Source organism: Harmonia axyridis, chromosome 2 (assembly GCF_914767665.1).
Source record: "Harmonia axyridis chromosome 2, icHarAxyr1.1, whole genome shotgun sequence".
Taxonomy (NCBI): Eukaryota; Metazoa; Arthropoda; class Insecta; order Coleoptera; family Coccinellidae; genus Harmonia; species Harmonia axyridis.
In genome coordinates this window covers 7,021,753-7,041,932 of record NC_059502.1, presented here as the reverse complement: position 1 = coordinate 7,041,932, position 20,180 = coordinate 7,021,753, and the positions used below count along the sequence as shown (strand labels likewise).

Genomic DNA, 20,180 nt, shown 5'->3' with positions numbered 1-20,180 from the left:
AAGGCTGTTTCTGACCTAGAGACAAGGACAACAACTAGCTTGGGTGATATCTGGGTTTGTGCGACCCTGAAAAATATACAGATCATTTTCTGCATCAAATATCAGCGACTCTTCTGGCAAAAACTGGAGTCAGTATAACTTCCCTGAAACCTCATACTGATCGGGAAAAGTTCGTCTGATACTGAAGGTTATAATAGAGGATAATATATCTTCGAAAAACGAGGTCACAATATTGCTTGAAGGCATATCTTTGAAGTCTGGTTTTTCATTACAGAAAGTTGATACCCAGACAATGAAACTTGAATCCATATTTGCTCAGGCAATCTAATATTCATGGAATCCTTTGAGAATTGCCATTTCCCTTAATTCCAATGAAAAATTTTTATAGTGTTCATAATTGTTGAAATTTTGTTAATAAAACTCATCAAGCCCAAGAGGCATTGTTTAGATTATACCCAATGAAGCATACTGTACTCTTCAATGGCAATGGTAACTAAGCAATAAACTCAAATTAAAAAAATTGTATCACATAAAAAGTAGTGAAATATTCTAAACAATTCTCATAATTCATTATTTGTGACAATTGAGCCGAACTGTTCGCAGTTTTCACCGTAGAATTCCATATAATATTACTCACACTTGCTTGAATTTCTCAGAGGAAGAAAATATTTTCCAATTACGTAGAATTCTGTTCGATATGACAATTCATCAAGAAGGCTATATTGGAAAGAGAAGAAAGAGCAATCCATCCCACTCAAATTCCTCTGTCGCTAATTTGAAATGAAAAATCCTCTTCAGAAACGAACCTCTGTTATACCGGAAGCTTCCTTCTCTGTCGGTCCGGATGTAACAAAGCAATCAACTCGATTTTCAGCACTAGGGCAATTTACATGTCTGACATCAAATGATCTTAAAGCAATAACGTCTTCTCAGAAGATAGTAATTGAAAGTGACGTCAAAGGGTAAATGTTCAATCATTATTTACAGCCGTTGTGGATGGATTCACTTCTGCTCAGAATGAACTTATTATATTAACGCAATTTATGATTTTTGCAAGTCTTCTCAAATTATTCAGCGATGCAATGTTATTTAGCTCATTCAGTGTGGATATTTTCAGTTCTTATAAATATTTATCAAGAATATAGTGATCAAAGAGGTTATGTCATGGTGCTTTTGCATTTATTTCGAACATATCTGCTCAGATCATAATTTTTTATTTTTTTGAAATGGCGTCCTGCATCTGACAGCTATTTTCAAGAATGGGAATAAAACGTTCCCTTCTATTACCACCCAGTAAATAAATCTTGTATCTACGGTTTCCAAAGTACTGAAGAGAATCATTGCTCTTCATATTCTTTAATAAGTTTGCTTCATCCAACAGTTTGATCCATCAATCTTTTCGTGGTGATGAACTTTGCAAAGACTTTCGATTGACTTTCGAACGACTATTGTCGTTTCATCCATATGCTTGAGCATTTGGGATGAATCATGGATTCACCACTACAATCCTAAGTCAAAAAGAGCATCAGTTGAGTGAAAGATGTCAGTGATAGCCGTGAAGTGTAGAAATAAAAGAGACTTCAAATGCAAAAGAAAAAATTCCTATTCCTCCTTGTCATAAATCGATAATAACCATTGAAAAATTGAAGGAATTGCTCTTGCAACTACCCAGCTTTTACTGGCTTTTTGTAAACCTCAACAGAATGCCCCAGAGAATTAAATTCAGCTCTCATGAAGAAGTGATTGCCGGGGTTGAAGTATATTTCGAAAACAAAGATGAATCTTTCTACAGAAAAGGTATTGAAAAGTTAGATGACTCTTGATTTGTTGACGAATTGAGTCGAACTGAAATGACAAAAGTGATAAAGAGATTTTGAATGTGGTGAATAACGCAAAACTTTTTTCTTGCGAAATCTATTCAAATCAGCCATCAGATATACGATTCCATGGAAAGTTTCAGACTTTTCGTTTCCCCTTTCAGAAGACAGTATCTTATCAACTTCAGTTACTTTCGTGAGAATAAGACATGTTGGGAGCAATAAGAATCTGAGCCCGTCATATTCATTCTGAAGGGTGTTTTTTTAGAGCTATAGAACTTTAAATTGCAATAAACAACGATGGATTATTCGATTGACACGAATTTTATTTATCCGCAAGATAATCTTGTGGCATTACATTTTAAATATGATTTCTGGCTCGGATGTAGTCCAATCTGGACGTCCAATTTTCGATGACTTTTTCCAACATTTGTGGCCGTATATCGGCAATAACACGGCGAATGTTTTCTTCCAAATGGTTAAGGGTTTTTGGCTTATCCGCATAGACCAATGATTTTACATAGCCCCACAGAAAGTAGTCTAGCGGTGTTAAATCACAAGATCTTGGAGGCCAATTCACAGGTCCAAAACGTGAAATTAGGCGGTCACCAAACGTGTCTTTCAATAAATCGATTGTGGCACGAGCTGTGTGACATGTTGCGCCGTCTTGTTGGAACCACAGCTCCTGGACATCATGGTTGTTCAATTCAGGACTGAAAAAGTTATAATCATGGCTCTATACCGATCACCATTAACTGTAACGTTCTGGCCATCAACGTTTTTGAAGAAGTACGGACCAATGATTCCACCAGCCCATGAAGCGCACTAAACAGTCAGTTTTTCTGGATATAACGGTGTTTCGACTCACACTTGAGGATTAGCTTCACTCCAAATGCGGCAGTTTTGTTTGTTGACGTAGCCATTCAACCAGAAGTGCGCTTCATCGCTAAACAAAATAAAATGGACGTAGTGCGCGATACGTATTCCGCACAGAACCATCATTTTCGAAATAAAATTGCACTATTTGCGAGCGTTGTTCAGGTGGGAGTCTATTCATGGTGAATTGCCAAACCAAACTGAGAATAAATCACTTGACAGCTGTTGAATCGGTCACCATCTTGAACAGTAATGCCAACTTAAAGTTATATACCTCGAAAAAAAAACACCCTTTAGAATATTTCAGGTCAACCGAGACGATTTCTTTGTGGAGGCAGCAAATATTGATGGTTCTTTTCGTTTCTTTATTTTTGTACGATTGAATGAAATAATTAATGCTAGCCGGAATTTTATATGTGCAACTATTCTAGTTATTGATCGAAATCAATTGGACTTCGAAGCTGTTCATCCAACAACAAAAATTCATTTCGCTTTCAAATACCTGTATCCAAAATTCACTACGATAAATCCATCCAGTATCACTTCAAAGGAAAAATACACGCACTCGTATAAACGTTATTGCTTGGAATCCCATTTGATATTGCCAAATATGCGGGAGCTTCCATTTGGCAAACGAAGAGTGAAACTCAGTTTTCCACTCGGTTGAATGGAAAATGAAATGATGTAAAGGTCCGTTTCGATATGTCAATTTAACCTGCAATGTTTTGACTCCGCACTCACGATGGAAAATATTGGAACGAATATTTTGGTTGTCTGAACCATAGAAATGAAACGGATGAGTATACACTGAAGTGCTCGGGTTTTTTGTGACCGATATGCACGAATTTTTATTTTAATTGATGTTGTCAATTCGGTCGAAATTTTATTTTGCCGATATTTTTAAAACTACCACCTATTCGATCGGAATGGAATATTGAATTTAGATGTGAAATAAAAATGTAGAATTCGACTGAAAACTAATCAAAAAGAGTTGAAATTTTGCGTTTATCATCAGGCCTATTGAAAAGTCCCCGGTCTACCATAGTAAAACACATTTTTTGGCAATATTCGATTTTATTATATTCAACATAGTTGCCTTCCAGGGCGATACAGCGATTAAAGCGATCTTCCAACTTTTCGATACCATTTTTGTAGTACGATTTGTCTTTTGCTTCAAACCAGGCCTCAGTTTCGGCGATTACTTCTTCATTGGCGCTAAATTTCTTTCCAGCGAGCATTCTTTTGAGGTCTGAGAACAGGAAAAAGTCGCTGGGGGTCAGATCTGGCAAATATGATGGATGCAGAAGCAATTCGAAGCCAAATTCATGCAATTTTGCCATTGTTTTCTTGATTTGTGACACGGCACATTGTCTTGATGAAACAGCACATTTTTTTTTCTTCAAATGGGGCGTTTTTTAACGATATCATCCTTTAAACGATTCAATAACGCTATATCATAATCGTTGTTGATGGTCTGGCCCTTTTGGAGGTAATCAATGAATATTATACCTTGCGCATCCCAGAATACTGATGCCATAACCTTGACAGCTGACTGTTGTGTTTTTCCTCGCTTTGGATTCGGTTCATCGTGTGCAGTCCACTGAGCTGACTCGATTGGACTCCGGAGTGAAATGATGGAGCCATGTTTCATCCATTGTCACATATAGACGCAAAAATTCAGGTTTATTGCACTTAAACAGCTTCAAACAATGCTCAGAATCATTAACACGTTGTTGCTTTTGATCGATTGTGAGCTCATGCGGCACCCATTTTGCACACATCTTTCTCATTTACAAATATTCGTTAATGATATGATGTACACGTTCAGATGATATCTTCACAATGTGTGCTATGTCGATCAACTTCACTTTACGGTAATTCAAAATTATTTTGTGAACTTTTTTGATTGTTTCCTCGGTGACAGCCTCTTTCAGGCGTCCACTGCGTCCGCCGTCTTTGGTGCTATCTGTACATCAGACCGGGGACTTTTCAATTGGCCTAATAGTTGTATAATAACAATATTAATAAGAGAAAATAATATGGGATATGTGAGGAATCAATTCCGAGTATAATAACAATTTCAAATTCCATGAAGAATTTCATATTGATCTCGTCACCAAAATCAGATAAAATACAAGAAGAATATCAAAAAAATATTACTCAATACTTCCGTCAATGTGACTGCCAAATTTTACCATTTTTGAAGTCAACTTCAACAATTTCGAAGCGTTATTGAAGCCGGTATCGTTCCATTTTTAGGGATCGCAAAATTTTCACTTGTTAAATAATAAAACAATTCTAAGCTGTCCAGATAGCGGACTATTCAAAATGAAATCTCAAAAACTTTTTTTTTTCTACTTTTTCTAAAAATTATGACAATCTTTGTAAATGTTTTTTTCTGACATGAATAAACAACCGCAAAAAGTAATATTTCCACAAATTACGTATTCCATTTCCCATTTCACGACAATACCCGTTCTAAACGTTTTTCGTTTAATCTGAAATCAATGAAACTACTCAATAATAGATGAAGCATCGAGCGACTTATTTTCCAGAAATATCTCCTTCAATAATTCACTGGCAATAATATTGAATCGAGCGAGACAAAGGATTCAGGCTGACGTGGCATTCTATTCGTCCTGATTATACAGGAAGAATAATTAATACGCAGAAGTTTTAGATGTGGCCTCAAATAAAGCGAGGGGATCAATATTTGCGTTCTCCGAAAGAGTTTTTGTGGAAGACGGAACAGAAACTTCAGATTTTGCCCTGATTGTGAATTGTGATTAATCATAATGAATATTGGATGTTCGGCGATGACTACTTGGTTTTTTTATCAATCGTGGGTTTTTAATCCTGTCTTTTAAGAGCGATTGTTCCCCGAACAGGACGCTAAATGATTTCGTTACAATGATTGCGTAAACAACCATTAAAAATTCAAGGAAAATTACCCAATATTTTCTAGACTTCAAAGTTGGAACTTGTTCATTACGGTATTTTTTATGAAATAACAACCTTGAGCTTCTGAGGAATTTCAAGCAGATTACATTATCAAAACTATTGAAAATTCGAAAAGAAATATTGGGAAAAGGGCCAAATATTTCATTACAACTTAGCTTCCGTCGTTTTTTTCCAGAATTCGAGGCTTTATTGTGAAAAACTGGTTATACATTTATTCAATTCAAAGTATTCGGACAGCGTACGAATCCTGCGTTGAAAAGACTGGATATCTTTTGAAGCGATCCACGAATCGATCCAATTTTTTACTTCTTCATAAGATCGGAAGTGCTGGTCAGCCAGGCCGTGTGCCAATGATCGAAACAAGTAATAGTCCGACGGATCAACGTCTGGAGAATACGGTGGGTGGGGTAGGACTTTCCATTCGAACGTTTCCAAGCACATTTCCCAATCAGCCTCTTCCCAATGGATATGCTCTCTCGCAAAATCCAAACGCGCCCTTCGATGGGCTGGGGTAAGAGCTGGGCCTCTTGCCGCGACACGAGGCCTTAAATCATATTCTCTGAGGCGATTTCTTATTGTCTGAGTGCTAATTTGCACCCCATGAGTTTGCTCAAGCTGATTTTGAAGGAGGCGAGCGGTTGCAAACCGTTATCTCAACGAAGAAACTCTCAAGTAACGTTCTTGAATGGCAGTTGTTACCCGTGGTCTAACTTGTCCTGGTCTTCGGACATTCATACCTGTCTTCCTGAATCGCTGCAACATTCTGGACACACTTGTATGGGAAACTCCAAACCTGTCTGCAATTCTTGTGTATGTCCACCCTTCTTCTCGCAAAACTACCGCTTGGGCACATTCTTCTTCTTGGGTCAAATTGCGTGTTTCGCGTTGCATAGCGATCGAGTGTAGAAAATCAAACGAAAGAAAAACTATTGATCTCTAGAATTGATCGAGAACAACTGATTTCAGAATGGAGCCAATACATTCAAAATCTGATAATCTCATCTTTTTTTATTCCTGATGGGAAAAAACATCTCTATTGAAGAAAAACGTTGAAAGTGGATTATGCATATGTATGCATAATTCTGATAAAAATAATTATCATTGAGAACAACTTAAGTAGAATAAATTTGAGATTTCCATAATGTGCGTTAATTCTTTTGCGCAGTGTAATTACAATTGAAATTTTCAGTATTGTTCATTTGCATGAGAGAAATATTCGGTTATATTTGATCCGCCTGTCACTACCTCCTACCAAAATAATCAAAAGTTGTCAGAAATCGTGTTCGAATAATTCAAACTTGAGAAGAAAAGAACCCAAAGTCCGAAAAGGGAATGGACATCGTTCCGTGCCAGTTTCAGACCCTAATCTAATCCATTGTTTTCCTCACAGCATTATTCAACTGAAACGAAATCATTTGATCGTGAAGTTCCGAGTCCCACCCGAAAACTTCCATAATTCGATCAACCCGCCATCATTCTTCTCACGTGACGCCGTCAGTTGTTTCCTTTTAGAATTAAAGAGCAGACATTGGGATTTAGAGAGGGAATCTCTTACTGGCTGGAAGAAAACAGACGGAAGTGTAATTGTAGAGAGGAAAACGCGCGTCATGAATATCGATGAGTGTATTTGTTTCGTAGGTTGGTACGTCTGCTGTTGACAACTGACAAATGTCTTACCACATTTTTAGGTTAAAATAATATAGGTTTGTCCCTCAGAGTAATAAACATAGATAGAGGGAGCATATGTCATTTTCAGTTAGCAAATTTTGTCCCCAACATGAACTATGAAATTTGACATGAAGCGCGCGGAAATGAAAACATATCAGAGATACGATATTTCACTCAATTCGAGTTTCTCCACAAAAAACGCACTTCTTATGTATCATAGTGAATCAACGTTTCATATTAATTCAAAATATATTGAAATTGATATCTAAATATATCAGAAATTCAGAAAACAAACTTCAAGTGCGCCAAACGACGTGAAACAACCGATGACACTAGAAGAGCAAAAGTTGCCAAACCTTGGATTTCAGCAGGTATATACAAAAAATAATAAATATTCTGCTTATTATAAATTCGACAATTGGGAAAAACATCGGATTTTAAATATTCAAATTTGCATATTCAATCGGGAATCAATCAAATAAATATATTAAATTCAATATAATATACATTCAAAACGATAGTAAAATTGTGGATTTGAAAATATATCACAATCCGACAACGTAATCTAGCCATGTTGGAGACTTGTAAAAATTTCGTATACTTCCTCTATGTTTTTATTACTCTATGGTTTGTCTGAAAGGGTTATATTTTCTAATGTTGCAGTCGCTTTACCGTATGATTTATTATTTATTCTCCATTAGAACTTCCATTTATACAGGATCAGTTAGTCACTAAAAGTATGAAAGTTAATACCACGACTAGAAAGCCTTGAAATTTCTTTTAATGTTGATTTGTTGTATCCGCATAGTATCCTTCCTATTGATAGCATGTATAATCTATTATAAAAGTTTAATGAGTCTTCTTGATGAAGGATATTTAATATAAATCAAATAATTTGACAACTTTGTGTCTAATCCTTCACAATAATATATCTGTATGATATATTCAGTTTATTTTTGTCTTGGAATATATTCCAATTCTAAAAATGACAAATTTAATAATCAACCAAAAGAAAAATTCAAAATGACTAAAACTGTACAAATTGAGTAAACGGTTAATAAATTGAACAACTAAATTAACATAAAGTACGTCTGTCTTTATGTTAATTTAGTTGTTCAATTTATTAACCGTTTACTCAATTTGTACAGTTTTAGTCATTTTGAATTTTTTTTTGGTTGATTATTAAATTTGTCATTTTTAGAATTGGAATATATTCCAAGACAAAAATAAACTGAATATATCATACAGACTCGCTCTGCTCGCCGAAGGGGCTCCGCCCCTTGGACCCCGTCACTATGCCGGTAGATCCTTCACTGGGTATCCGGCTAGAAAATAAAAGCTTTTTTTCCGAAACCTTGTATCGTTAGCTGATTTCAGACGATTCACTCGGTATACTATGCTGGTTCTAGGTTGGAATTCTATATGATTTTTTTCCTAGAATATACCGTTTCGCCCTTGCTCACATGAAAATATTTGATGCAAATCCTAACTTTTCATGACGACAAATCAAGGGCGGTCCTAGCCTTAAATTTTGAGGGGGTTCGCCATTTTGGGCTTCGAGTTTTTCTATGGGACCAAATCCCATATTACACCGATACCAAGCCTAACCTCTCAAAAATATTTATATATTCATATGAATATTTATATAAGGCGTACAACTTTGCTTCCGCCGCGGCAACGGCGCGCCGTTTTGCAATAGATGGCTGTAACGGTAAGTGGTAGTAGAAATAAATATAACGTAGATGTCACACAATAAGTTTAGGTATTTGTGAACATAACGCCATCGACATGTTAGTCGATTTGTATCTGCATCATAAAGTTATTCACGATTAGCTGCCATACGTCCCGGTACGCCGGGACATGTCCCGGTTTGGACCATTGAGTCCCCGTGTCCCGGTTAGTTATTCAATTGTCCCGGTCAGTAATTTGACCGTTATGAGATTCATATTTCCTTATATAGTGTAGGTGAGACAAAATTTGTTTTCATGGAATCTCAACGGATTCCAGTAATCATAAATCTGAAATGCTGTTTCCGTTGCTCAAACATTATTTTTCAGAAACCGAAGGATTGAAAATAAAATTATTAAAATTGTTCAAAAAAATAGTCTTATGCAATCACTTTATTTTATATTGAATCCTTAGAGTACCTTAATATTTCCATATAAAATATTTTCGCTGTCAGTGCGGTACTTACTTCGAAGTAAAATAAAGGCGAGTTTTTTTTTAATTCGACAATGAAACTATCGGTTGTCCAGCGCATAGACTTCACAATACTGCTTCCACTTCCGCCGATATGATTTTAATTTCTGTGCATTCTATTGGTCTCAAAATTTTCAAATATTTTTCGATATTTTTTGTAAGGGTCGAACGATGAAAGGTTTTCGTGAGTATGCAGAAACAACTTACAGCAATGTTCTTTCTTATTCTAGAATTCGATGGCTTTCACTAGTTCTAGCTATTGAACGCTTGCTGAAGCTATGGGTGCCATTGAAAAAAAATTTCTTAGCTGAAAAAAAGGCCTTAAAAGCTGTAACCGATTTTTTTTGACTCTTTATTAGAACTTTATACTCTATTTCTACACAGTCAAGCATTTCTGATTGACAAACCGATTGAAAGTATTGAAAAATCATTAATTACTGTTATTAAAGATTAAAATAAAAATTAATTGAGAGGATAGGTACTAAGAAAGAGTTGAATGGAAGATTACTAAATAACTATTTCGGAAACCAAACAAGACAAGTCTACAGGGTGGCCACTTTTTTAATGGGTTTGTATTGGTAGCTTTTAAGCCATAAGAGTTAGAAGGTCGGTCAAATGGAGAAAAAATTGCATGCATAGAAGCATTATAAAGCAGTTCAAACAAATCGAGATTATCAGGGCCGGTTATTGAGATATCATAAAAAAAGTAAATTATGTCATTTTGATTTTTCTTTTTTTCCCACTTTATTTAAAATATTATCAAAAAATGTTACATGAATTTTTTATTCGACAGTAAATTATCCTCAATTTGACGTATTCAGATTTCGTATCCAGCGTTTCGAACTCTCTGGGACACCCTCAACCTCATTTTTTTCAATACGGACCTGCATATTTTATGACATTTTTCGAAATAACTTTTAACGCTGAATTCAACGATATATCACACAATGTCATTCAAAGTTGATTTTCAGATGATTTTGACCCTCATCCAAATTTAATGGTGTGTATGTAAGAAAAAATAAGTTTATTAACGATATCAATGTTCTGACCCAAATTCAATCGAACCCAGAAAAAAATCGAGAACTGTGGCCAGTGAATGGAATTTTTCAAAAACTGCTGTTAATAAAATAGTCAACAGACGCGAATACAATGATTTCAAATTTGAATACCAAGCCTTGCACAAATTATATCGTAATGATCTCAAAATAAAGTTCGATTCTGTAATTTGTTTCAACGGAACAAATGACAAATACAACAATAGTGATACCTCGCGAGAAAATTGAGAATGTTTCGAAAGGTATTCAAGGAGACCAAACAAGCAAATGTATAAGAAGTATGGGTTCCAGAACCGTAAAGTGTACCTATTTTACAAAATGGTGGACATTTCAAACACTTACTTCATTAATTTTCATTTACTTTCGAATAATCATCTGATTTTTCTTTCGTTAAATGATACTTTCGTTTAATTATTATGAATTGAAATATTTCAATGATTATTATAAAAGAAGAACCAAGAAACCAGTATACTGGTTTCTTGCTTTGATCCTAATATGTTCCATTTAGTTCAAGATGGGTAAGTTGACTTTCTTATCGAAATTTATTGCATATTGCATGTTGCCAATTAAACTGAATAAAGGTAATACAGATCCGACCCAAAGAAAATTGGATAAGGGTCAAAATCACCTGAAAATCTACTTTGAATGATATATCGTTGAATTCAGCGTTAAAAGTTATTTCGAAAAATGTCATAAAATATGCAGGTCCGTATTGAAAAAATTGAGGTTGAGGGTGTCCCAGAGAGTACGAAACGTTGGAAACGAAATCTGATTACGTCAAATTGAGGATAATTTACTGTCGAATAAAAAATTCCTGTGACATTTTTTGATGATATTTGAAATAAAGTGGGAAAAAAAGAAAAATCAAAATGACATAATTTACTTTTCTTATATCTCAATAATAATGCTTCTATGCATGCAACTTTTTTTCCATTTGACCGACTTTCTAACTCTTATGGTTTAAAAGTTACCAATACAATCCCATTAAAAAAGTGGCCACCCTGTAGACTTGTCATGTTATGAGTTTCCATACAGTTTTATAATACGTCATAATCTCAAACAATTTATTAATATGAATTTCTACCAAGTAAAGACCGATCCCATCAAGAAGATCTGGGCATACTGGCAACGTTGCAGATTATTTGGCATTTGACAGACGTTACGTATTGAACATAATTGCCGCCACCGGATATAAACAATGAATAAAATAGTAGTTTTTGACGAGAAAAAGCCATTGAAAAGCTTGAAATGTGATTAATTAATCATTTCTAACGAGAATCAGTTGATAAAATACAAGAAAACTAGCTATTAATGTGGATAACCTTACCTTCATCAAGCCAATTTTACAAATTTTCAAAAAAAACCAGCAGGATTGAGGAATTTATGTCACTGGATTCGTGATCTAATACCCAAAATTAGTAAGTAAGCAAAATTTCATCACTTTTGAATCATTATCAAAATTAATTCTATATAGTAAACATTCACCTGTTTTTCTTTTCAGAAGATGGATTATTATACAGGATTTGGATGGATAATTATACAGGATTTTTATTTGTGGAATATCAATTAGAAATATCTAGAGATGTTGGACCAATTCAAGTCTGAAAATTGAGATTAAAGCTTCAAATTATTAACTAATTTGTAAAGAAATACACAATATTTGATCAACTATTATATAGGGTGTATATATTTGAAGTAGTAATTAGTCATTTTTGGAGAAATGAGACATTTTGAAATCTGAAATTCTCATTTCTCTAGAAATGGCAATTTCTTTCTTATTTAAAAAATTTGGGAAAAATGCATAATCAAAATGTGAGAGTTATTATCAGTCAATAGAAATACTACCTGAAATAAAGAAACTGCATTCAATGTTTATTTTCAGTTTTGACAAATATTGAATTTACATAATCATTCGATAAGATCTATGAAAAGACCTACAGTGAAATGTTGTTTTAGGAATATTCAGTATAGCTGTAATAAACAAACTGAAAAGAGGCAGAATGAATAATAGATCTACCTTTCGGATACCCATATCTGAGAAATCAGGTTATAAGAAGTCCCTCATTTCCAAGGTTTATCAATACATTTTTCAGTTGAGCAGCAAATTATTCTTCTATTCCATATTTTGTGAAGAAATACAATATAATTGAACAATTTGAAGGACCTATTGGAAATTCCTGACGAACTAAGGAGTTTTTTAGTATCTGAAGATTGTATTGATGCTATGTTATAGAACGAGACTTGTGGCTCTGGGTTTTACTCAGAAGTGAATTAAACAGGGCAATTTATGTCCTATATAGTAAATAAAATTTTGATAGATAAAAGTTTCAAAAGATCAACAATTGATCATAGTATTTAAATAAATCAAAAAATAACTGGCTTACTATTGTTGCATTGTACATGGATGACTTTTTTGTTTTAACTAATGTTAATTCTGAATGAATTTTCTGATAGAAAATTTTATGATAAAGAAATTAGGGGAAGCTAAAAAATGATTAGGGATGAATATTACTAGAAATTATGGAAAAGGTAGTAAAGCTATCGATTATATTCTTCAAATATGTATTGCAATAATTCAACATGTCTGATTGTGAACATGTGAAAACTAAATTGAATTTTGATTCAACAAAAGAGAGTTGTAATGATGAACCATATAAGAAATTAATAGGTTTATTAATATCTTCAGCAGTATTAACTAGTCCTGATATAGCATACTCTGTTAATTTCTTGAGTCAATTTAATAATGATCTCATTGTTGAACACTGGAAAAGTGCAAAACTCATTTCAAGATACAAAGATAATTGTTCAATTTTTACTTCAGTCAAAAGGAACTGAGTATTTGAAATCGGTACTAAAATTGTATCGGCCAATACTATTGACCCATATGGGTCAATAACTACATTGACTTGATTTTTTCAAATGTTAACTTTGGATCTGAATCAATGAATAATTTAATTCTTACCAAAATGAAAAGCAATGAATAAATCAGTAGGATAGCATTTTTGAAATGGCCATATAGCACCTATTCCTATAACGATTAAAAGATTGGAAACTTTAGTGAACAAATAGGTAGGTATCAACATTTTTATACAAATTTGATCATTCATTCATGACATGGAAATTTTCAATAAATAGTTGCTTTTTAAAGTATTTTATACCTTCATTGAATTGCTGGAAAATTGATACCAATTTCGAAAGTGACTGCCATGTTAAATTCTTCATATACTGAATGATCCTTCAAAATTTATTTCTGTCGTAACATTTTGACTAGTATTTCAACTGATATATTCCATACGTCATTGAAATCAATATCTTCAAAGTACTATTCGAAAGACTTATAATGGAATTTAGAAAAATATGTCTTTCTCAATTTCATAGTCATATATGATATGATGCATAAGTCCAAATTTAATTAATTCACATCTAAAGTGAATGTTATTTTTAGAAATATTCAGTATAGCTATAATAAACCAACTAAAAAGAGACATAATGAATAGACTTGCCTTTCAAATACCCATGGCCTATGTTACCTCATAAGCAATTACCTACAATATCTTATCTTGGTGAAACCTTTTTGAGAAATCAGGTGATAAGTTTGAGAGTCTCTAATTTCCAAGGCTTATTAATACATGTTTCAGTTGAGCGGAATATAATATAACAGGGTATATATAGTTGAAATTATTAGTATGAAAGATTTGACTTATTCATTATAAATTCAACAGCACTGCACTCAAATTCTTCAAAAACGGAGTGGTCACTTATATTTTTGCACTCCTCTGTCGTAAAAGTGTATATTCTAGATATTCAAAAAACTCATGGAAACTTTTGACTGTTATCTGACTAACTTGGCTCTTTTTTTTCCAGTAATAAAGCCAATTGTGAATTATCTATAAGGAGTCTTTCTATCTGTTTAATACTGTTTCATAGTAGCATAACTTTTACTCCCATCCAAGACTGAATTGATGAATGAAGCTTCTGTTCTCTTTGGTAGTTCCATCTTCTGTCGCAATAAATTCAAATTCTCACGAAAGGAAATGTAGTTTTATAGATTGTGGAAAATAAACGAAAAATTCATGAAATAAAGTAACATTCATCCAATTAATTCCAAATAATACAAACCCTTCAAACAAACCTGAATTGAGGAAAATGCATTCGATGATATAAATGTTCATTTCCAAATTTTGACAAATATCTATCGAATTTTTGATTCGCCGTAGACTTTGCATTTTATCTGTCGGCATTTATTTAAATATTGAATAACAATTTTGGAAACTGCAAACTTTTTCAAGAACTTTCATATATCGAAATGGAATATTTATTATTAACATGACACTGACAGCCAAATTGTCCACAGATACCACAGAAATATGGGACTTGAAATGTCAAAATGATCCGAAACACCCCGTATACTCGAAAACCGCGGGGAGAATCGAAGGTTTGGGATTTTTCCCGGGATCGCCAGACGATTTTGAGGGGGGTCTTATTCTTGTCATTTTTGCTCTAGATGGTCCCGTTTGGGCTGTGATTTTACGTTTAAAGTTTGACGTATATGTGCAAGCGGTTTTATATATACTTAGATATATTATTGTGAAGGATTAGACACAAAGTTGTCAAATTATTTGATTTGTATAATCTATTGCTTGAGTTTGCCTACTTAAAGTTACAGTATGATCTATGAGAGATGCAATGATGAGGTGCCAATCAGTTAAATACAGGTTGTTCCTAAAATTACAGGTACTAACGAAATTGACATATTCCTCGGATCATTTAATTTTAAGAAGAGAAAGTCCTGTAAACGATGTTATTGAGAATTTTCATTCTCATAGCACCTTGCCTCCACAAGATATTCAACTTGAAATTAGCATAGATATTCTAATTTGAAGTTTTCATCATGTGATATGCTAATTTTTTTCTGGAAAAGTGCCCGCTTCTTTTCTTCTTTTTTTTTGGGTGGAACACTGGTAGTTTAGAAAATTTAGAGAGGATCATTGGATAACTAGTACTCTTTTTGGTTTCTTGTAGTTTTTTCGTATGTTCTACCGATTTCGATTTCGAGAAAATTCCAAACAATTCTCTAGTAATCCTCAGGAACATCAAAATTATCATCCATTTAGTGAGATGTGAAGAATCTGTAGCGAATATTACTAAAGATTCGGTAAACTGGTATAATGATCACAAAAAGTAGTACTACAAGAGACACCTTGTATCTCATAGACAAAAAAAGAAGTTTTTTTCGAAGCTGTAGAAGGAATATATCATTTTCTTCTTTAGGATCACCCTGTATATCAACAGCTGACATGAAAACCATTGTGCTAGACACGTGCGGCATGCGGACATGCAACACTGAAATTTCTAATTGAAACAGAAACATCACCTGGAGATATCTCAGTTGAAGAGCAGCAGGAGAATCTCCAATGACCTCAGAAGCCTCTCTCAGGGCTCTGGAGGCCTTCTGTTCTCCTTCGGCAGCGATGACCTTGGCTCTAGCCTCACGTGCAGCTTCAGCTTCTGCCGCCATGGCCCTTTGGAGTTGGATAGGTAGACGAACGTCCTTTCTGTAACAGAAAATGGATTCCTGAGTTAATTATCTCCTAGAAAGGCAGACTGAGCCTGTTAGTAGTAGGTAAATTAAAGAGGGAGCTTCATATAATCCAAAAACTCATATTTACATGCATAAAACAAATTCATTCATATTCCCTCATATGCGAAGTTAACCACTATATTGTGGGCAAATATAAAAATGAAAATGCAATTAAAAGCCCAATAATTGTAGACAGGTTTATACAGCAGGAATTTACCCACGTTGTTTAATTGGTTTTCAAATTGATCGATGAGTTTGTTGGAATTGCAGGATTGAATTCCAACGTTGATAGGAAAAAGCTGACATACTCACAGCTGTATAGCTATTATTACAACTAGGGAAATATGAATAGTATATTTCCCGAGGTTGTCAAAGTTACATCCCGAGGGCGGAGCCCGAGGGATGTATAGACAACCGAGGGAAATGTATTCATATTTCCCGTGGTGTAATCAATAGTTTTTTTCTGATTGAAACAATCTGATAAGGAAAAATTATTATTAGATTGTATATTTTTGTAATAATTAAATTTTTAACGTTGCTATGGGCCATGTTTCTGAGAATCTTGGTTGACTGGTTTCATTTTGACGTCTTGTCAAAAATAAAATTAATGAAAAAATGTCGAACTACGTCGAAACTCAAGCGGCAAAGGCCCGTGAATCTTTGGTTCCAGCCAAATCTCAAGCTGCCTACAGTAAAGAGTACGAATGCTTTCAGGAGTGGAAAAGAAAAAAATTGGTGGACGGTGTGAGCGATAGTATTTTGTTAGCATATTTCCAAGATTTGGTATGTTGCTCTGATTCTTGTTATTCTTGATGTATGATTAATTCATTCGATCCCCAGTCCCAGAAATATTCTCCAAACACGTTATGGCCGAAACTATCGATGTTAAGATCAATGCTACATTTGAAGGAAAAAACTGATGTCAAATTATTCGATGAAGTCGAAGCATTTGTTAAGAACAAAAATAAAGGATACGTTCCTAAAAAATCATCAGTGTTGTCCCGGGAGCAGCTCAAGACATTCTTGAGTGAAGCTCCTAATGACGTTTTTTTGATGTATAAGGTAAAAGTTTCATTTTGATTTCCTCTGTTGATAAGATTTTTACATTCATAATTTTGAAGGTTGTTTTAATAATGGAAATCTTTGGCGCCTGCAGAACACGAGAGTTGGTGAATATGCTATCTTCAGATATCGAAGATCGTGGTTCGGTAATCATAATCAAAGTCTCAAAGACTAAGAATGATATAAACAGAATATTCACTATAATTGATGAAGAAGATCTGGGTGCTGCTCGTTTGGTGAGGGAGTATTCAGCGTTGCGCCCGCAAGGCGTTCTTAGGTTCTTCGTAGCTTATAGGAATAAGAAGTGTACTCTTCAGCCTGTCGGCAAAAATACCTTCGGAAAAATTCCGAGTAAGGTTGCTGAATGGTTGGGTTTAGATAATCCGAAAACCTATACAGGTCATTGTGGAAGACGAACATCCGCGACATTGGTTGCCGATGCGGGAGCCTCAATGACAACACTCAAGAGACATGGTGGTTGGAAAAGTTCGTCTGTTGCAGAAGGCTATCTGGCGGACAGTATGCTGCACAAAAATAAGGTAGCGAAGATGATAGCAGGTGTGGAGGGTGAGCCATCTGCAGCATCACAATCTTTGAAGACCGTTTTGGGAGAATCGTCCGAGACTGCTGCTGCAAGGAATGTTCTCAAGAAAACTGTAGTCTCGTCGTCGAATAATTATGAACAAGATATTTCTTCTTCCTTTGTATCTGGTGGAAATACTTTTAGTGGAAATTTCAACAATTGCAGTTTCCATTTTGTTACTAAATAAAGAAATAGTTTCATATTTCCCTAGGGAAATATGAACTGACGTTTCATATTTCCCTTGGGAAATATGAGTGTGTTATGACACATGGTAACTAAGGCGATATAGCTCAATATTGGTTCGATCAGAAAAAAACAATATATTGAGGTGATATAAGCATAAACCTCCGGAAAATGTCAATTATGGTTCATCGATTGTGATTATTAGTCGGTTGGACAAATTCAATTCAGCTGGAGAAACTGATTATTATCGAAAGAAAGTATCTGGAAACTCGATACGAAGCATTGATTGGCCAATCAACTCTGTGATTTTATTTGATTGTTTCGGTTTTTACATGATTAAAGTTCATTTTGAAATTATGAATAAAAACAATATTTTATTTCAGCTCTTTTTATTTTTACGACAATTGTTTCGTCCTCCTATGACTTCTTCAGGTGAGTATTACTTTTTGTTTTCTCTGTAGCTTTATTTGAGTCGAAACGTTGGCTTAGTTTGAATTGGTCCCCTGATTTCAATGGTCTTAACCCTGTAATTTGAAAATTATCATCTTTCTATATCATAATCGAAGTTCCTGCTTTGTTCTATCGTTCCCTGGATTTTATGCATCGAAGAGCAGTTTAGAAACAGCTTCAGGTCAATAGGAAACTCAGAACATAAATGATGGTTTCATAAGTCTCTTATCTCAGTGGCACCGAGGCTTCACATGTAAAGCCCCTTCCCAAACAAGATTTCGGCATCAATTAATTCTGTATTTTCTGCTTCGATTCCCACGTTTCGGACAGTTCAGTGACTCTGGAGTGGGGTCGAATTGCCGAAATTTGTTATTGGTAGTTTTATGCATCAGTTCACTTGAGTGGATTATTGGGTATGGAAAGGTCAGAGATGATGTGACTTTCGACTGGGTTCTGGAATTATTGAAATGATCTTTATAGTTACAAGAAAATTGTCCAATTTTTAAATCAAGTAAAACAAAAAAATTTTCATAAAAATTTCAATATTAGGTACTAAGAGTTATTTCGCCACACTGTGGCTTGTTCAGATAACATTTCGACTGATACAAAACAGAGTTTGTAGACCAACTTATACAGGGTGAGATGGCCTATTGGACGTTTATGGAAAAATAGTAATAATTTTTATATGACTATTTCCCTTGTCATAATTTCAACCAATTACAAACGCTCATTTTTGAATTACACATGGTTTCTAGATGGACAAACTGTATGACAACACCTGTCAGCATTTTTTTCGAGTTTACTATAGATTAATAAACATAGAAGGAGTATACGCAATTTTTACATGTCCCCAACATGGTTAGATTACGTTGTCGGATTGTAAGTGTTCGGAATCCAAACAAACAAATTGTCATTCAAATTAGTACGTTGTCGTTGAAGAAATTGGCTTATTTCGATAAATAAGATTATTTAAGGAACTATTTTACTATTGATTGATAGACAGAAGGCACGAGATTAATGCGAGTGAGTTCGAACTTGAAGTTCAACTAATAAACACGGCTTTTTACAAAATCTGGGGAATGATACAGGATTCAAACTTACTGGTATCAACCTCGTTCCTTCTGTCTATCAATTAATACTGAAATCGTTCCTCAAATACTCTTATTTATGAAAATAAGCCAATTCCTTCAACGACACTGTGCTAATTTGAATGACAATTTATTTGTTTGGATTCCGAACACTGACAGGAGAACCAAAAATGGCGGTGTGTGACGTCACACTAATAGAGCGTTTAGAGCCATCTATTCGAAGAACGAGCGCTCAATAAAAATGACAATACCAAACCGCTTCTAATAACCATTATCTATATCCTTCAGAAGGTTATTACCCCCACTACCGCCCGTATAAACCGGCAAACTGCCAACGGAAATGCGGGACGTGAAGTGCCCAAACGACAGACAAACGAATCATATTCCCAGATTGGGCATTTTCCTATTCAAAATTCGTATCTGCTTATGTCCACCCTCAAATCCCTGAGGCCATTTTGCGGCGCACTCGGATGATGCCGTCCAAACAAAGAAGAATCTACGGACGGGTTTATTTTGTTAGTTGTTTCGTTTTGCGTTCTCGCATGGAGAACTTTCCAGCCGTTATTATTCATGAGGGGACGTCTTATGAAAGTTGGATTACGTTTATGCACCGGGGAAAATTGAATTTTTCATTTCTGTGTGGTTTTTAATGCGGGG

At 34.6% G+C, this 20,180-nt stretch overlaps 1 protein-coding gene across 6 annotated transcripts in view; it reads right to left on the bottom strand.

Annotated features, from left to right (window-relative positions):
- LOC123673064 (band 7 protein AGAP004871) overlaps positions 1-20,180 on the bottom strand; it is a 105,480-nt gene that overhangs the window by 15,623 nt on the left and 69,677 nt on the right. For all 6 annotated transcript variants that reach the window (XM_045607479.1, XM_045607481.1, XM_045607483.1 and 3 more), the window contains one exon: positions 15,951-16,131. In XM_045607479.1, the coding sequence (XP_045463435.1) occupies positions 15,951-16,131 (181 nt within the window). The remainder of the gene's footprint in view (positions 1-15,950; positions 16,132-20,180) is intronic.